This window comes from Periplaneta americana, chromosome 13 (assembly GCF_040183065.1).
Source record: "Periplaneta americana isolate PAMFEO1 chromosome 13, P.americana_PAMFEO1_priV1, whole genome shotgun sequence".
NCBI classification, from domain to species: Eukaryota; Metazoa; Arthropoda; class Insecta; order Blattodea; family Blattidae; genus Periplaneta; species Periplaneta americana.
The window spans coordinates 75763626-75783137 of NC_091129.1; the positions used below are offsets into that span (position 1 = coordinate 75763626).

Here is a 19512-nt window from a genome sequence, read left to right on the forward strand (position 1 = left end):
ATTTCACCAGCAGTATCGCAATCTATTTAATAAAATATTATATATCTGAGCTGACTAAAATAATCTAAACTATCGGCAGCGAAAACTAGAAACTGAAATAAAACAACTTTAAATATATATTTTTTATTAATTAGGTCCCAACTCAAATCACAAGGGTTATAATCTGTGGGTTACACATTAATTTGTTATTGTTTGTTCACTTGTTTTCAAAGGCATTGTGGGACTTCTGTTACCAACCAAATTGTAACTCTACACTTTGCTGGCGTAAAGTGAAACTTTGTAAAGTGCACTTCTTCAATCGTCTATGAATGTCACTAATATGAAATAGCCACTTTCGTCAAAAGTGTCACTTTGCAAAGTGGTGATATAAAGTGTCGACTATGAATACCAGCCTTAATGTCGTGGTCGATGTAAGTAGTTACGATAAACTGACAATAAAATCAAGTGAGAAGATGGTTAAGAGATGTATTTCTCCCGGATGTTAAGAAAGACACACTACTGCTTCTGGATTCCTGGAGTGGTCACATAGATGACACTATATTTACTTTTGAAGGAGTAAACAATACTTCTAGTTGGTAAGACAATTAAAACACAAATTATCCCTCCAAAAACTACAAGATTTTTACAACCCTTGGATGTGTATATTTTTAGGCAATATAAAATTTCAATTCGAAGGCTAGAAGAGTATATCATACATAGAATTATCTGTGAAAACATCCTAGACACATTGCTCGATAGGGGCTTCATAATGATATTGCATTTTATTGTGTGTGAACACTTTCATTCACCTGCTAAAATACGAGTGGCAGAGGTGTAGATATGTGACAGAGGAATATGTGAGAAAGTTTGACAACGTTATTGCAACAATGTTGCATGTTGGAGACAGTGAGTGTGTTACACAAGAGTGTGAAAAGCGAGCCTATGAAAAATGTTTGTACTGTTCAATGACTCATTGTTCCGACCACTTCATTTCGAATCCCACTATCACATTTAAGGTGAGTCACAAAGTTAATACGTATTTTAAATTCAAATTGAATTTGTATTTCAGCAAGAGTGCTCTATTAATGTGAGTTAAGAGAAAAAGAAAATAGACTAGAGTTTTAATGCAGGAGCTGTGATACGGTGTCCCGAAACTATGAGGATCCGAGTGCGCGCAAGAAACGGCATAAGTAACATCGATTTTCAGGATTATATTGCGTAAACGAGGAAAACGTGAAACGAACAATTATCGCCACGTTCCTTAACGGACGAAAAATTAGCTTAAATATGCATTTTCATTAAATTCAAGCTACACGACCTGGGACGGTTTTCTTGTTAAACCAACTGATTGAAGTTTGTTACTGAGACACATGCATTGTACTTGTAGCTTATGATGAGTTACATGTTTTATTTTGATATAGAATCGTTATATTACTTACAAACTTTGCTTTATCTCATAAAGAAGAAATAAGAGCAGGTACTTCAAAATAAAATATCAGTCTCCATCTGCACGTCAGATACACCTGTGCAGAAATCGTAACAGGACCAGTCTGTACTCCGCCCTAACACCTGGCTCACGCCCTGAAAGTGACTTATGATGTTAACAAGTCGAATTACAAATGTCGCATAACGTGTCAATAGAGAAGCTGTGATCTCTGATTCAAAGCGAGCCGGTTCCATTCTTATTAAAATGGCATGTAGAACTTTATCTACGAGTATTGCTTTAGTTTATGAATGCGTGTGTGTGCTCACGACAGTTTGTCATATGCAAATACAATCCTGGTAATTGAATCGTCTACGCCTTGTAATTAATAAACACGGCAATGTTCACTACTACAGACGACACAATTAACAGCTCTTTTAAAGCTGTCTTCTTTGCAAGAGCCTGTTGTTCTTGTGACACCAAACCAGGCCCTTCAGTTCAGGGAATCTTAACTATAACTTCACATAAATAGTCGTAGTTTGTATTGATGGCTGCACGTAATAAGGCAAGGAATTATACGTATTCACGTAATAGCTCAGACACTTTTGTAATGATGATTATTATTGTTATATGCACTGTGTCCCGTTTAGAGGGATCGAGAAATAAGTGATAATTTCAAGCGTAAATCAGCAGTGCTTGGGAAAAGTGGCATAAGTCAAATAATTTATTGCCAACTTACACTGGTTTATGTCGATTTGATTTTTTTCTGTATGAATTATTTTAATGGGAGAAATACTTATGTCTCTTTTTCCAAGCGAGTAAGTTCCGTAAGTTGTCAATAAATTATCAAAAAAGGTTTGTGGAAACTGACCTATGTCGATTTTCCCAGGCACTGCAGAAATAATGGTTCATTAACATAACTTTTCACGTAACTTGATGTAAAAAAACTCCAAGTTTCGGAGAATGCTGAATTTAACTCGATGTGTGCGCCTTGAGTTGCCCTGCAGACATCTAAACGACGGTATTCAACCTCCTGCCAAGTGTTCTGTAGCATTTGTGGAGTCACTAGCGCAGCTGCATTTGTGATGCGTTGTCTTAGTTCCTCTAAAGTGTTAGCTCTGCCCCTTTCGTACACAGCATCCTTCACAAAGCCTCAGAAAAAAGTCCAAGGGAGTCAGAACGGGGGCCTGATTGTCCAGGCAATGGGTCCTCGTCTTCCGATCCACCTATCCATGTACGACGAGCACGGCGTTGTACTTGCGTAACAGATTTTTCTTCTGCTAGCCATAGCACACACTGAACTTTCTGTTGTAGTGTCCACATGTTGACCATGGCGTGTTTTCCTACAAAATGGCGCCAGGCTTGTTTCACCAATAAACAAACGAAAGTTACGCATGCAACTCTTTTCAGACTTTGTTTCATAACCTTGGAAAGTTTCTCTATCTTGTCAGATGTATATCTCAACGATATCTTTATCTAGTTTTAAGTGGTGAGCATTTATTTCTCGATCCCTCTAAGCGGGACACGGTGTATATTCATTTATTTGTTTCTTTAATTCTTTATTTATTTATTATTTATCCAATGTTGTGTTTAAATAACTTGGCCGGTCGTAATATTCAGCGCAGTAAACTAAGCTGATAGAAAAAAGGGGTTTATAGGTTATTCGCTGTGCAGTTCCTTTAGACTTCACTTCTTTTCCTTCTGAAAGTAGGTAGTATTCTAACAATTCAACTTCTCTATGTTTATCGACATTAAATATTTCTTACTGTCGTTTGATACTACTTTTCTTAGTAACAAAATGTTTTCTGCATATTAGGCGCATAACATCGCCTCCATATTCTGTGCATAAGAAATGAAGAGCCCAGTCGGATTGGAACTTACTTTACGACTTCTTGGTCGCCTCTATTGTGATAGTATTTTATGATCTGGCTTAGGATTCGAGACAACTTAAGAATGAAGTGAAATTACAGTGCAACGGAGTACAGATGGAGTAAGGTGGCGCGTTGAGTTTCGTTTACCTGTGGGTTAGTGTACAATCCGGTTCGTGATCAGAGGTACAGTATTATGCTGTCTCTCTCTACGAAACGAACTCACGCCGTTACAGTGTTTTTTTCAATTCATAGTGAATAGTTTTTTCGAACTAAGTTGCAAGCATGTAGCTACATGGCTGTTCATTGTAACGCTAACGCCTTCAACGTTGCCAAGGGACATGAAAACTTTGAGGTATATGTCCTACCGGTACTTCATTTTCACCGTCACTGGATTATATTATTAGACTAACAGTAGAATATAACGCAGCACATTGACTAATTGTTTACATTCACAGTATGTCTGTCTACTATGTTCAAGGAACTCTATAGTCAAGTTGTGCGTACAATGGTTGCTAAAGTGTCCCTGATCCGAAGCCTGGTTATGAGAATGTTCAACCCTTCCTTTCCTCATTCTCCGGTATAATCGACGTGCTCCGCGTACGATCTAAATGCACTACGTATGATCGGGCACGTATGTGGGGTGAATTAATCACTGGCGTAGAAATATGCGAATAGTAATTATATGAATTTTAACAGCGAATAAAATTGTTCCTCGAAACAGAAGATTTAATTGGCAATTCTGACTGTCGCGGGTATGCAAGTTAGAAATCGGTGAAACAGAAGACATTCTGTGTGACAATCTGTTTTCGCAAATTAATAGTTTCTGTGCTGGAAAGTTTTTGGCCCAACATGGTCACCATAAGGAACACTCCAATTTCTAGCATCGTCCAACGTCTTGGATGGCTTCAATGGTGTTCGAGTCACGGAGGAACGGCTAAGAAGAGAGCATAATTGAGGACGTAGCTACAATAAGAGCCCATACTCCTAAATGCTGTTCTGAGATACCGTACATAGAGTTGTAATTTTTGAAAACAGTACAGGGCCTATAGTATATAATAAAATAAGCAGGTTTATCAGCATTACTGTTCAACACTTCTCAATGAAACTTTGTGGGTATAACAAAGAAACTACGGATAATCGATTTATGCGTTCTCCGGAAAAAGAACCTATGGGGCTATGGGCCCTTATTGCAGCATTGCAGCTACGTCTTCAATTGAGGTGGGCCCATAGGTCTATAGGCTCTTTTCCATGAGAATGATTAATTCGATTCTCCGTTTTAAAATCTACTTGCTTACGTAGTTCCGTTTCAATATCTTATAAACAGAGTGCAGGATAGCTAATTGAATGAACCCATGCACCCTTGCTTATTTGTGGAACTCAGCAAACATCAGTGAAGATGATCCTCAAAATGAGTGTGAGTCCATCCAGGATGTACACTAAAGTGTAAACTGCACTCTGAAGATAAACTTTGAAGTAAGTGTGAATCCATTCTAGATTAATACTAAATAACCTGTAATATGTATTCTGCACCCAACAGATATTGTTTATTTTTACGTATTCGGTACAAGTTATGACGTAACTGTGAGATATATGTAAGAAATATAATTTTACTAAAATGATTATGAACTTATAACCTTCTGTAATGTGTGCTCTTCAATGCTGATGTTTAATTTCTGCTAAGTTATAATCATATTGAAAGTATTTTGATAAAATAAACGTATCTGAAAAAAATTCCTATAAAATGCCCTAATAAAATATTATATATATATATATATATATTTATTTATTTATTTATTTATTTATTTATAACACTATTGAAGTCGGAATGCATTATTTAACAAAAACTAATAGACAAATATTATTGTAACAGTATGCAAATTGTTATTTTAATAAAAGTGCATTAAAATCGCAATTACATAAAATGAATCTTGCAATATTTGTTTTCTCGAAACATGACTTTTGCTTATGGACCCTTTTTCCGGTTGCTGCCTCAATTGTCCCGTATGATTGGCCCAACTGGGTGTAGATTTGATTAATTCTCCAGCTTTTGCAGTTTAATCCAAGCAATTCATACATTAAGCATAATCCTTTCACTTCATTTTTTGTGACTTACATAACCTTTTTATAATATCATTCATTATTCAATTACGTTATTTTACTTCTTGCAATAATGTGTATTCTCTTTATTTATTCCCTCTCTATTCATTTGTAGTTGGTACATCACTTCATTATCATATTTATTGGTTTCTTATACGGTCTTGTCTCATCACACCTAATACAGTATTTTTGTTCATGATACATAATATTATGCAGTTTCTAAAATGTTGCATTTTTGTTCTTCAGATCTTGGTTCTAGTGTGTAAGTTAGAATGAATCTAATTGTTTAGTACTTTCTAACTTTCGATGCTATATGCAAGTACTTGTTTTCCCATGTAGTTTCATTTAACTGATTTGACCTTCATTACATCTCTGTAATATGCAAGCAATTAATTTTCTTCCAGAATTTTTAATACTCGTAATTTCTTTTATTAATCTATCATTGACTTCAAATTTAGAGTTCAAGGATATTTACTGTCTCTTAATTTGTTTTATTTGTATATGCTTCCAACATTTCTTGTAGGGTTAGAGAACACTGATGTAATTATATTTGCAAGTTACCTCCATTATCGTTAGCAAAGGATATTTTTCTTCGCCAATCTACAACCTTTAATCTTTGTTTATAAAGTTTTTACAGAATTCAATGTACAAGTTAGGCTACTCAACTGGATTTTCATAATCATCAGTACCTGCAGCGCTAGCACTGGAATCATCATTACTATCACAACTGTCAGTAGCAGCATTAACAAAGTTTTGTGCCAGCGCATATCGTGCAAAAACGCACATCTAGATGGACAAAATAACTTCTCTGGATTTCAACGGATTCTTATGAAACTTTATACATATATTATAGGTACTACATATTTTATGTATAAACTGTAATACGTTTGAGTAAGAGGAACTACCCCTTTATAGAGCCTGATTTTAGACAAAATTAATAACTTCTCTCCTATCTAACAGATTTTTATGAAACATTGTACGGAAGTTATAGGTAGCATATATTTTTTTTGTGTACAAACTATATTTACGGTTCCATAAGACGAATTACCACTTTCTAGAGGTGCATTTACACAAAATTAACTTCTCATCTACTTAGCAGATTTTTATGAAACCTTGTAAACAGGTAACAAATTTTTTGTGTACTAATTGTAATGTTATTTGTAATTGTAATTATAAATTTAATACTAATTGTAATTTTATTGTTCATATTGTACTTGGAATCTCCTGGTAGAGGGGCAGAGAAGGCCTGACGGCCTTATCTCTACCAGGTTAAATAAATAAATACTACTACTACTACTACTACTACTACTACTACTACTACTACTACTACTACTACACTACATTTACACCAACACTTACACATCACTCACCCTAGTACACGACATAACTCTCCACAGATACACATCATGCACAGCGTGGCCCGCCGAAGTGGTGTGAAACTTGAAAATGGGTCATAGTCCTGCCAGCTATCCATAATATACTGAACGCGAATCTCGCAAGTGACGTGGGTAGGTATTTAAACACATTTTTTCCAACAGCAAGAGCCTATAGCCTATGTCTTGTATGACTAATAATGCGGTGATAATAATAGTTTTTGCAATTTATTTTCTTACACATAAAAATTACGAATGATGTCATCCTTTCTGACTCAGTGGTTGTTATTCAGTCGATGAAATAATTTTATAAAGTTAAAGAAATATAAAATTAGGTAAGATAATTCGTAAAAATTGAATATTGTCAAAACATGAAACTTGTAATAAATTCCAGCCCAGGTTTGTGATACAAATATAGAATTACTCAGTGTTCGCGCTTATCACGTAAATGATGATAATTAATTCGACATGATTTCGATTTGCGAAGATAGTATGTGTTAAAAATTACCTTGTAATTCATCAAAACTTACAAATAGGCCTACTTCTTGCCACATTCTTCAAATTAATTTTTCGCATTGATCGCTAAAATAATATAACTCGGTTTTGTTTATTGTATCAATACATTTGTAGGCTACTCACAAGTCCCATAGCGCACTCCGCTGAAGTGGAAGACAACATGGTCTGACACTGGAAATCTGCATCGTACATGACTCCTGGCAGGATGTCCACCATGTTGAAATCGTGATCCGACGGCAAGTCCATCAGACAGGATGCGAAACCGGAACTACACAAAAAAACTCACTTTATAGTCTCCATCTATCTGTGATTGCTAAAAGTCTGGCATAAAAGGGAGGGACTATATCCCACTTTGTCAGCTTCTATCAAAATATGGAATAGTGAAAATTTTATCACATTAAGAGGACGCGGAATTGTCTAACTTGATAATGTTAAATTATGTCTTGCATAAGGAACTTTAAAAAAAAAACTATTGAAGCTGGACAGCTGATTTATTTTACAGTTCATGGACACATAATTTGACTTCATGCTAAAACAATATTTTTGTCACTAACTTATTTTCTTACTGAGAAATAATTTTTCCCCATTCGTATATTTTTTTCAACGATTTTCAGTACATTACCCTACCCCCTGTAACATCTAAAAAATTTAACAGATTTAAAAAAATATTGTTTCACTACGTTTAAAATATCTTGATAATTACAACTTTCGAGATTAAATAGGGGCTGAGAAAAGATTCGTCTTGTATGGAAAACTAAACTTACGGAAAATAAGTGTTAAATAAAATTTTCTTATACATCTAGGTTACTACTGTTCCCTTCAGAAAAACGAAAAGTTAACATGGGTATAATTTTAGTATAATCATGTGATCCACGTATTGCGGGTCCCTATCATCACGGCATGGCGCATCCTCAGGTTGCGGAGGAGACGACCTCCTGATACGAGAAAGTAGCTGCGAAATATATTATTGAATAAGCAGTCGCGGACAGCCGATAAGGGGTGGTCCTCCAGCTTGGGGGTTGGGTGAAGGGCTAACAACTCATCAGCTTGTTACGAAACCCCAACATTACCCTCGGAATGAGACTGATTCTCTGGCACGACCACAGCAAAGAAATAAGGTTATAAAATTTGGTACTTGGAATGTCATTGGAAGTCTATACAGAGCAGGAGGGGTAACATTAGTGGCAAAAAACTAGCTAAATAAAGAATAGACTTTGTGGGAGTACAGGAGGGTAGATTAGATGGGAATGGCATATCACAAATAGGAGATTACTTGTTGTATTATGAGGAAGGAAACAATAATACCAATTAGGAATAATTTATTCATAAGAGAATAAAATCAGCAGTAAAAAAGGTAGAATTTATGAGTGACAGGTTATCGTGTTTAGTACTTAAGAGTAGATTGTGCGATATCGTAGTTATAAATGCTCACACTTGTACAGAAGAGAAAGACGACCATATAAAACAATGGTCATCAGAACTCGTTGAAATAGATAACGGATAAGGAGTGTATCGCAATATGCACCGTTGTGCAGAAGGGAGAGACAAAAAGCATACCCGCCAGCAGCCACGGATGCACGCTAGTGCCTCTCTTATCCACGGGTAATAGACGCTAGCCCGAGTGTGCACTGTGCTGATAACCGCTGATATAAAGGATAGCTTCTGTGAGGAATTGGAACACAGTTTTGATCAGATAATATATGAGGCTAAGAGGGATAAAGTTACAGGATAATGGAGGAAGTTACACAACTGCACGCATTATATTCTTTACCTGACATAATTAGGAATATTAAATCCAGACGTTTGAGATGGGCACGTATGGACAAATCCAAAAATGCATATAGAGTGTTAGTTAGGAGGCCGGAGGGAAAAAGAACTTTGGGGAGGCCGAGACGTAAATGGAAAGATAATATTAAAATAGATTTGAGGGAAGTGGGATATGATGGTAGAGACTAGATTAATCTTGCACAGGATAGGGACCGATGACGGGCTTATGTGAGCGCGGCAATGAACTTCCGGGTTCTCTAAAAGCCATGAGTAAGTAAGCAAGTATAATCATGTGATATTTCATTTGAAAGAGGAAAAATCGAAGAATAAATTGAAAAAATATATATGATTCCCACCCAATATACGTAAAATTATGAAGAATGAGCGTTAAAATTAAAATTAGTATAGGCTACTCCTTCTCAGACACTTTAAAAATTCGAATGGATACAATAAGAGTTTAGTCACTTGTGATATTCTATTTTATAGAGGGAAAACCAAATAATATATTGGATAAATAGAAAAATAAATCCAAATTTTCACCCAAAAGCTAATTTTCGTTCCCCCTTTAACTTTATTAATAGTTTCCAATTTTAACAATGGCATTTGCTCTTGCATGGAATATTCTGAAAGAAAAGCATGAATTAAACAACTCTCGTTATAGGCAGAATTTCATAAAAAAATATATTTCAATAAAATTGTATAAAAGTCAAGTTAAAATTATTTATAAAATAGTGTTCGCATCTCACTATTCTTTCTACTCCTGCTACTAACATCTAGGAGAGACGATCCTACCCTACTGTTGTTGTTCAGTCGTGTTTTTAGATTGTGCTTTACGGCATATCCTTCCTTACGTGATATCAATCAGGTTACGTCCATTTTCGACTTTCCCTTCAAAATTTCTTTAAGTGCATTCAATGAATCGGCGAAAAACGACTGAGACAAATGGGCAACTCCCTTCGAGGTCACATACATTCTTCTCACAGCCTCAAATTGTCTTATCAGGAAGGGCGCGCTCGTATTTTTAATAGTCTTTTCTCTTTTCCAGATTTTATTCATAATTCGTGACCTCATGAGCGTTATTTAATCTCGTATATACTAGAGTCTCAGGTATCCCGCTTAATTGGCATCAGCAGTAAGTCGTAGGCTAGTTGCGTCTAGAGCTCAATGCCAACGTGTTGGTCTTTCATCCATGTGTCTCAGGTTGGACCCTCGGCTGGTGAAATTTGTGGTGAAAAAAAGCAGACGTTGCAGAGGGTTTTATCGAGTTTCTTCTGTTTCCCTCTATAATTCCTACATCATTCTCCACTTTTCCTTCATTTGATCTATCATAAGTGTTAGTAAAAAAAGGCTGGGGCAGGCTATTCGTTTGCGATGGGCTCGGACTCTTCAGGAGGCAGAGTGGTCCATCTAACAGCATCGGATTCACAAATGGCAGACTTGGACAATCAGAGCATAATACATATATAGGACGCGCAATTGGACAATACAAGCCTAAGTGCAAGGACTATCGAAAAACCAAGCTAAATTAAACAAGTCTCTCCAGCCTCTATTACAAAATTGCCGGATAATTAAGGAGTACTATTTTTACGCCCCTAATTCACTGGTAATTTCAACACTCATTCCATAGTATCCAATCTCGTCAACACCTTACAAAATCAACGGACTGAAACTCTCAGTAGGAAACTCGTGCAAGACTAGATAGGCTTACTATAAAAGAAAGCATAAACACACACATTCAAAGGTGATACCTACTTGATGAAAGTCTGAAGATAGTCGCGGCTGCAATTGGACCACTCCTTGATCTTCATGGTTATAGTTGGATACATGACAGTATGCATGCCATCAGGTAGTGTTCCATTGCAACCAGACACATTCTCATCGTCGTGATCTATTCCCAGGCTGAATTAAGAAAAAATAGACATTTCATTATGCTCAAGTATTCTAATCAATGACAATTATCTGTATAAATAAGGTAAATAAAGTAACTACGATATTAACAAAAAAATTCAGACAACCACCAAGCATTCAAAAAACAATTTCTACAAGAAAATGCAATGACAGAAACAATTGAGGAGCGTTTTTTTTCCAAAAGTCGTAACAGTGAGAACCAATCAAAACATTAAGAGTGTGAAATAAGGAAAATTATTATGGATTTTCTCAAAACACAGTTTACAATCAGATATTAAATTTAAAGAAACCTATTTTTTATTTTGTGTTTTTAAAAAAGTTGTTGTTGTTTTCTAATGCCAGGTGTTTAACAATAAAGTCATTTGACCTCTTGCACTCCAATATTTTTCAAAGATATTATCATGACCAGCCAATGAAGCACAGATTTTGAGGTGTTCCGAATCCAAGTTGTTGTTGTTGTTTTCTAATGCCAGGCGTTTGACAATAAAGTCATTTGACCTCTTGCACTCCAATATTTTTCAAAGATATTATCATGACCAACCAATGAAGCACAGATTTTGAGGTGTTACGAATCCATTTCTTGGTTTGAGTTGCACAATGGGCAGTTAGGGGACTGATATATTCCAATTCTATGCAGCTGTTTAGCCAAACAATCATGGCCTGTTGCCAATCTGAATGCAGCTACAGACGATTTTCGTGGTAAATCGGGAATCAACTGTGGATTATGATGTAGAGAGTTCCATTTTTTCCCTTGGGATTGTGTTATCAAATTTTGTTTGTTGAAGTCTAAGTATGTAGATTTAATAAATCTCTTTACAGAGTAATACGTAGATTTAGTAACAGGTCTGTAAGTAACAGTGCTGCCCTTCTTTGCTAAAGCATCCGCATTCTCGTTTCCCAGGATTCCACAATGGGATGGTATCCATTGGAATACAATTCTTTTATTGAGTGATATTAATTGAGAGAGCATTTTAGTTATTTCTGTTGTTTGATATGAAGGTGTGTGTTTAGAGACTATTGATAGAATAGCTGCTTTGGAGTCTGACAATATAACTGCATTCTTAAATTTATTGATGTGGCATAGAAGATTCCTGAGACATTCACTTATTGCAATGATTTCACCATCAAAACTTGTTGTTCCATATCCAAGTGATCTATAAAGTGAGACGAGACAGCACGTAACACCTGCACCGGCACCTTGTTCTCTGGAGATCAAGGATCCGTCGGTCTATAAATGAAGCCAGTTTTGTGGAGGGTACCTAATATTAATTGTCTCTAAAGACAATTGTTTCAGTATTTCAGTGTTTACTTCTGATATCAGTATTTCTTCTGTTAAATTTAGATTATATTCTATATTTAATAGAGTTAAAGGGTTTGGTTTAATTTGTAAGTTTTCTTTTAAATTCGGGATATTGATTTTCTGTTTTAATTCTTGAACAATGGATATGAAACTTTTTTGAGTTTTCAATCTACAGGGAGGACTGTATGAATGCCAATTGTTTCCTGGTAATCTGATAAGTTTTTCATAATGAATCAGTGCTTTTTCTTCTATTGTCATTTTGATACTGTTAATATTAGTGAGGAACCTCATAGAATCTATTGGAGTTGTTTTGATTCCACCAGTAATGAGTCTGAGAGCTTGGTTTTGAACATATTCTATGTCGTTTATGAAAGGTGAAGTAATTAAAATTTCTCCGCAGTATGTCAGCACTGGCTGTATAAACATTTTGTATGTAGTGTTCAAAATATTCCTAGAGCATTCCCATTTCTTTCCTGCTAGTCTTTTTAGAAGGGAGAATCTTTTACGAGCTTTTTTCAGAAATGTATTTCAAATGGTTGCTCCATGTTAACTTACTATCGAAAATAACTCCAAGATATTTAGATTCATAAGTCCTAGGAAGGTGTTGGCCATTGTATTGGATATTGAATTCTCTTTCTTTTTTACCGCGTGAAAATATGTGGTAGTTACTTTTGCTTAAATTGAGTGTCGTCAAATTTGATGCATTCCATTCATGTAGTTGATTTAGAGCTTTAAGAGCAGAATTTTGAATTTTGTCTCTATGTCTGTAAGATCCGGAGGTCCACAAAACTGTATCATCTGCAAATAGTGCTGTTTTCATGTTTGATTCTTCTAATAGGAGGGTAAGTCATTTATATAAATATTGAATAAAGTTGTGCTGAGGACAGCGCCCTGAGGTAGACCTCGATATGTTTGTCTGTAACTAGAAAGTGAATTATTGAATTTAGTGGCAATGAATCTTTGACTAAGGAATTCTGATATCCATCTGAACATATTGCTGGAGATACCTAATTTAAAAAAGTACAAACTTCATTTTCAAAGCAATATATATTGTGGGATGTATCTCTGGAGATTAGCCCTTTTAATTTGGAGGCGCATGTAATTCATAGATTCTTCTTTTTTTAAATGAAGTTTTCGTACGTTGATATTTTTTAAACTTAAGTGCATTTTTCTCTGAAACTACTGAATCATTTTACATGAAATAAAAATTTCTGTTTTCTGCAGCCTGTGTTCTACGTAGTAGACCTACGGGTTTAAGAATATCACACTCAAAACACGTGGGAAAAATATATATTTATTGAAAAAAATTGCAAAAATATTAATCGAAGTTAATTTTTTTTTCTATTTCACTAAGGGTGAAATGTTTAACTAAATTTTGCTTTAGAATTTACAATATACATTACTTGATAACTTAAAAATACAAGGCATATGAGTGAAGTTTGTAGCAAGTAATGTGTACCTGAAGATTGAGGTACATTTAGAAAATTGGGAAAACAGGTTATCAGTTAGGGCCTTTCTTTTGCTCTTGCATATGAAACAAATTAGTTGTCTCTTACACCACTGAATTCAGAATGATTGATTGTATAATCATGGAAATTTTTATTACACTCTGAATACTAAAAGCCTAGAAATATTGAACTAAACTTTTGTACTGAAATTCTTTATTCGCTCAGGTATCACTACCCACACCCCTTAATATGAATCTCCACTAATATCGTAAAATTATTTAGCTAATGCTGGTATTTCAAAATACTCCATGAGATTCAAGACATCCTTCTTCTACATACTGATCACAATCTTCTATGGCAAAGTAGCTGTGTTCAGTATTTCCTGGACACAGGTCTGATTTTAATATCTCAACTCCATTGTTGTACAATTTTTCAATTTTTTAAATGCAATAACTCTGGCGTGTTGCAAATATTCACTTGAAATTAGCATGGTACATATAAAGTAATTCTAGGTGAAGAATGTTTTATAGTTTCATTTTTGTACAAATGGCATTTTTTAATTTAAAAAGTAAGTTAGATATTAAAGTGATATTACCTCATCCTTCCAAACTCTAAACTGGCTCCTGCTTAATGAACGCAGAAATTGTCATTCCGTTGTTCTCCTTATCCAAGTCTTTCACACCTCTACACCTACCTACCTTGCCTCCCGCCTCAGTTACCTATCATCGATCATAATCTCTACATATGCATGCAAAATAGCCGCATACTAGCCATACCAACACATAAGACATCGCATACATCGCCATACACAATCTCCGTATCGCGCTTGTGGAATACCTTACCCAGTGACGTCAGAGACTGTATAAATTTAACTGTATTAAAAAAATAAACTTATTAAGCATTATCTTACTGCGTTGCGTGCAATGCAGTAAACTGAGTATTGTAACCTATTGCAAATATTTCGAAATAGTTACTGTTTCGTTTTGTCTCCTAACTGCCCATTGTGCAACTCAAACCGAGAAATAAATTCGGAACATCTCAAAATCTGTGATTTAGTGGCTCTGACCATGACAATATCTTGCATGGAGTGCATGAGGTCAAATGACTTTATTGTCAAACGCCTGGCATTAGAAAACAACAACATACATATATATATATATATATACATACATACATACATACATACATACATACATACATACATACATACATACATACATACATACACACACACAGCATATTCCGTCTTTTTTTTTACATTTTTGCATTCGTGCTTTTTGTATTTGTATCTGTAATTATATTTCTATTTCTCTGCATTTGTTTTTCGTATATGACCGTTTGTATTCTGATGGTAGAGAAGGCTTGATGACCTTAATTCCGCCAGATAAATAAATAAATAAATGTTTAATAATTATTGCTAAAAACTCTCAATGAAGTGCTTTCAAATTTTACTCTTACATTTGTTACACAATTCATAAGCTTTAATTGACCCTAGAACGTGTATTTTTTGTGTCAAAGGATGATGAATTTAATTCATTTTGCATCAGTATATTCGAAAACTGCCTACTGAAGGATGCACTGGAAGAAATGGTGAACGGGAGAAGAGTTCGGGGCAGAGAAGGTATCAGATGAGAGACGACACTACGGAGACAAAGAGAAAGGCATGACATAGGAAAGATTGGAAAAATGCTGGGTTTGCAATGAAAGACGTGCCCTTGGGCAGAACACTATGAATGAACGAATATTAATTGCATGACTTTTTCACGTTCACTACTACTGGTTGTTTCAAAAATTCAAACTGGAATTTTAATCTTAATTCCCAAGACCTCTCATCATCTCTAACTATTTAAATAATTACAGATATGAAAATAAAGTTCGTTTAGGTCCTGTTCCTTGAGAATTTAAACTGTTGTGATATTGCGGGTAATTTTTTAAATACTAGTTATTGAAACTATTGTGTACTATAGAATGTACTACGTGTGTGCTGGAAGATTTCAGTGTACTTACGAATGTGCCAGCTCGTGGGCTATTCCATAGCCCAGTTTTAGCCCCGAGTCTTCGCAAACACAGCAGCTTATGTCCGGGTCGCACGTGCCTGCTAGTTTCGAGATGCCCAGTATTCCACATCTGTCCTCATCTGCACATATGTCCGTCCTGCAACACAACAACAGAACATACTTACATATGTCTCGATCTTCGTAGTCTGTGATAAAAATGGTGCTTATTACGAACATCGGCCGTTGTTTATTTAAGAGCACTGGTAATATAGCCAGTGCCACCGTTTTTGGCGCGTGTCCTTGAGTAAAAATCCAGTCAGTGAGCACTTGTTGCCAGTGCAGCTGAGAACGGTACCACCCAGCACGTCACGTCAGCAATCTGCCAACTTTGTCAAAGGCAAGACACTCGCACCTCGCGTTTCTGGGGTGTGTCCTTGAGTACACTATCCAGACAGTGGCATCTGTTGCCACTTCGGCTGAGAGTTGTACCACCTCCTAAACAGATGTGACGTCAGCAATTTGCCAGTCACAGTTGTCAGCTTTCTCGTCCACATTTTGTTGCAAAGATAAGATACTTGCTCTCATGTTCTCGTTACTTATTTCACACGCCAGAATTGGTGGCACTGGCTGTAATACGTGTCCGCAAACTCACTCCGCAGCGAGGAGAGACTCTCGGTCTCCTAGCGGGAAGTTTTAAGTTGGCAGCAAAATCGTTCACACGTGTTCAGTGTTGCGGAGTGAGTTTGCGGCCTTTATTGCAATTTGTATCTTTTCTCAAATTGAATATTTTCACTTCTATTGGAAATAGGTCCCTGAAACTTTTTCTTCTATTATACTCAACGTTTTTTAATATAAAAATATGCGAATGAATCCTCTAGGGATGTTAGTTTATGATTACCATATTTTTAAATTATGAAAAAATATTTCAACATAAAATGTATCTCAGAGACTATTAAAGATAGAGTAATGAATTTTTACATGCTTATACATTTTAAGGAGCTTTATACAGCCGGCGAAGACTAATTACAGTATCTTGTAAAACTAGTGAATTGGAAAAGTATTGAATAAAAAATTAGCCAAAAATTGATATATAAATTACGTATATTATTTTTATGTTTAATCTGAAAAAAAAAGTAACAAGACGTCACGGCTATGTCGAATAAGATGTGGATAATAACTAATGATAGGAATTTACCCACAGAGACCACAAGGTTAGGTATGCATAGAGTGTTCGTTGTTGAAAGAGACAATGAGCGTAGCTAGCAATGCAGATGCGTGTTAGGGAACTCTGGCGTGGTATAAGCAGGGTGAGATTGTAGCTTTATGTGGTTAACCAATCAACGAATCGCAGTGCAATATAAACAAACCAATTGCCGGAGCACGAGAAACATATCCCCATTCAATTGCTTCGATACAAAAAACATTTCAGTTGTAACCAGGCCATACCTCAGGCTTCACCTCATTCACGACGTAATGACAATGTAAGCACAACTATCGGCCTCGGTAGCGTAGTCAGTATAGCGCTGGCCTTCTGTGCTCGAGGTTGCGGAATCTATCCCAGCCCAGGTCGATGGCATTTAAGTGTGTTTAAATGCAACAGGTTCATGTCAGTAGATTTACTGGCATGTAAAAGAACACCTGCGGGACAAAAATCCGTCACACCGGGGACGCTGATATAACCTCTACAGTTGCGAACGTCGTTAAATAAACCATAATGTAATTTTTTGTAAGCAAAACTAATCTAATATCATCATATTGTGGTATAAATTCCTATCTTTAATAATAAGATATAACATTTAGAACGTCATTTGATTAGTAGTTTCAGAGATATTACTTTTTAAAAATGATTTTCTTTTAGCCACAGAGTGCAATGAAATTACTAGCTGGTGCCCTTAATAGATTAATACTTTCTGTTTGTGGACGTGGAGTCGTTGGAAGAGGTGAAAAAAGGAGATAAAAGGAATACTAAGAAGGGAACAGAAAAAGAGGAAGATGAAAGGAAGAAAACTGCGTAAGAGAGCATTAATTAATCCCTTAGGCCGATTTGCTCTTGACTAGTTCTCTAGCGGTTCTATGTATACGTGTACGCATCATACACGATTGAACAAAACCGGTCACAGTTCGTAATCTATTGCAGATATTTTCATGCGATTTTTTCTAATATATTGCAGAGAGAGTGGTTTTTACTACCATATGGCTGTATTATGTTTAACCATTTCAAAAATATAAATAAAATAGTGATGTTTTGTAAATTTATTTCTACTATGGGATTTAAATATCGCTTTACAGCGCTTAGCACCGGAACTTTTAAATACCGGGTTCAGGGGTTACGTTTCTATAAGGAAAAGGAAAATATTTAAATTATATTTATGAACGTAATAATAGTAAGGATTGTTACCCACAAATACTTGGTTTGAAATAAATCTCGTTCAAAGTTGCTTTCTACGACTTAACCAAGCGACATCAGACCTAGGCCTATAGGGTACAAATCATGTCACAATGATTTGTTGGTATAGAGATTTACAAAGCAAGGTCGTAGAAGAGAATCTCGGATTTAATCGTCGTTTCTCCACAGCAATTAATTCCCTGAGCCCTATTAAAATAAGTCGCAGCAGTTAGTTCCCATCGACATTAATTTCAGATTCCAGTTTGCGTCGTAACGAATCAAGACAAGTGACTTTGCTTACGTAAATAGAAGTGATTTGCTTCCATGTGACATTTCTCTTATATTTTTACACGAATGATAATTATGGGCGTTGTCTGCGTTATGTAACGCGTTCAGCTGACAAATAGCGAAAGAACCTGGAGGCTTCACGCAGATGATTGGCAATCGAGTCAGCGAATTACTGAAACTTGCATTAATTAGCGAAAACTGGGACGGGCAGGCCCGACTGGTAATACCGAGAATATGAGGGATTTGTTATCAAGTCCTGCTGGCAAAATAATAATTTCAATGTCGTTGAAGGGGATTAGGTTAAATTTGGCCTCGTACACGGTTTTTACAGGGGAATACCAGCGAATAAGGATTATAAAGAATGGACACTGAGCGAATTTTCCTGTGTTTTGTTTCTCTGTGCGCCAGCGTTTAGTTCCATTTTCAAGCGCTAGAGTTAATGTAATCGAGCATACGTTAAGATGATAATTGAGAATAGAGTTGAGACACAGGATCCAAACATCGCCTACCTTATTGCATAATCCAGTAACGCTTTGCTTCAAATAAATTCAAGTTAACAGCTTTTCTTATTTCTCAATGACAAACTAGTAGTAGGCCTAATAATAATTTTTTATATTTCAGATATAATAAATTATATTATAAAATAATATATATATTATAAAATTATGTATCAAATTCGTTTAATATTTGTATATAATATAATATAGGTTTTACTTTCCATAAGAGTTTTGTTTTTCCATTTTCACTGCTATCAAATCATTACATATTTTAATTATTGTTAGGGTCAACGTCTCAACTCTCATTATAAAGGAACTCTAGAGTCTAGACATTACAGTTAATGACGGATTTATTATTCTATGGATCCAATTTATTTTATTTGAGTACATAATGTACCTAGATGTATTAATTATGTATTATACATATTTCCGCTGTGTCGACTGCTAGCTGGTGTGATGTCAGCGCCAACTCTAGGGAGAAAGCAGAATCTGACGCTCTAGCTGGCTTGAAGGTCATTGAAATCAGTCCGGCTACCTCAAAGGTACCGACGTGAAGTGTCCATTCTTTATAATCCCAATTCGCTGGGAATACCTCTTCAATTCATTTTCACATATTTTTGGTGAGAAAGAGAGAGAGAGAGAAAGAAAAAGAGAGAGATATT

The 19512-nt window shown here is 35.7% G+C and overlaps 1 protein-coding gene across 1 annotated transcript in view; it reads right to left on the minus strand.

The window, feature by feature from the left end:
• LOC138712031 (A disintegrin and metalloproteinase with thrombospondin motifs 12-like) overlaps positions 1-19512 on the minus strand; it is a 127905-nt gene that overhangs the window by 90071 nt on the left and 18322 nt on the right. Inside the window, exons 7-9 of the mRNA XM_069843421.1 lie at positions 15690-15836; positions 10779-10925; positions 7383-7527 (exon numbers count right to left, since the gene is read on the minus strand). Of these exons, the coding sequence (XP_069699522.1) occupies positions 7383-7527; positions 10779-10925; positions 15690-15836 (439 nt within the window). The remainder of the gene's footprint in view (positions 1-7382; positions 7528-10778; positions 10926-15689; positions 15837-19512) is intronic.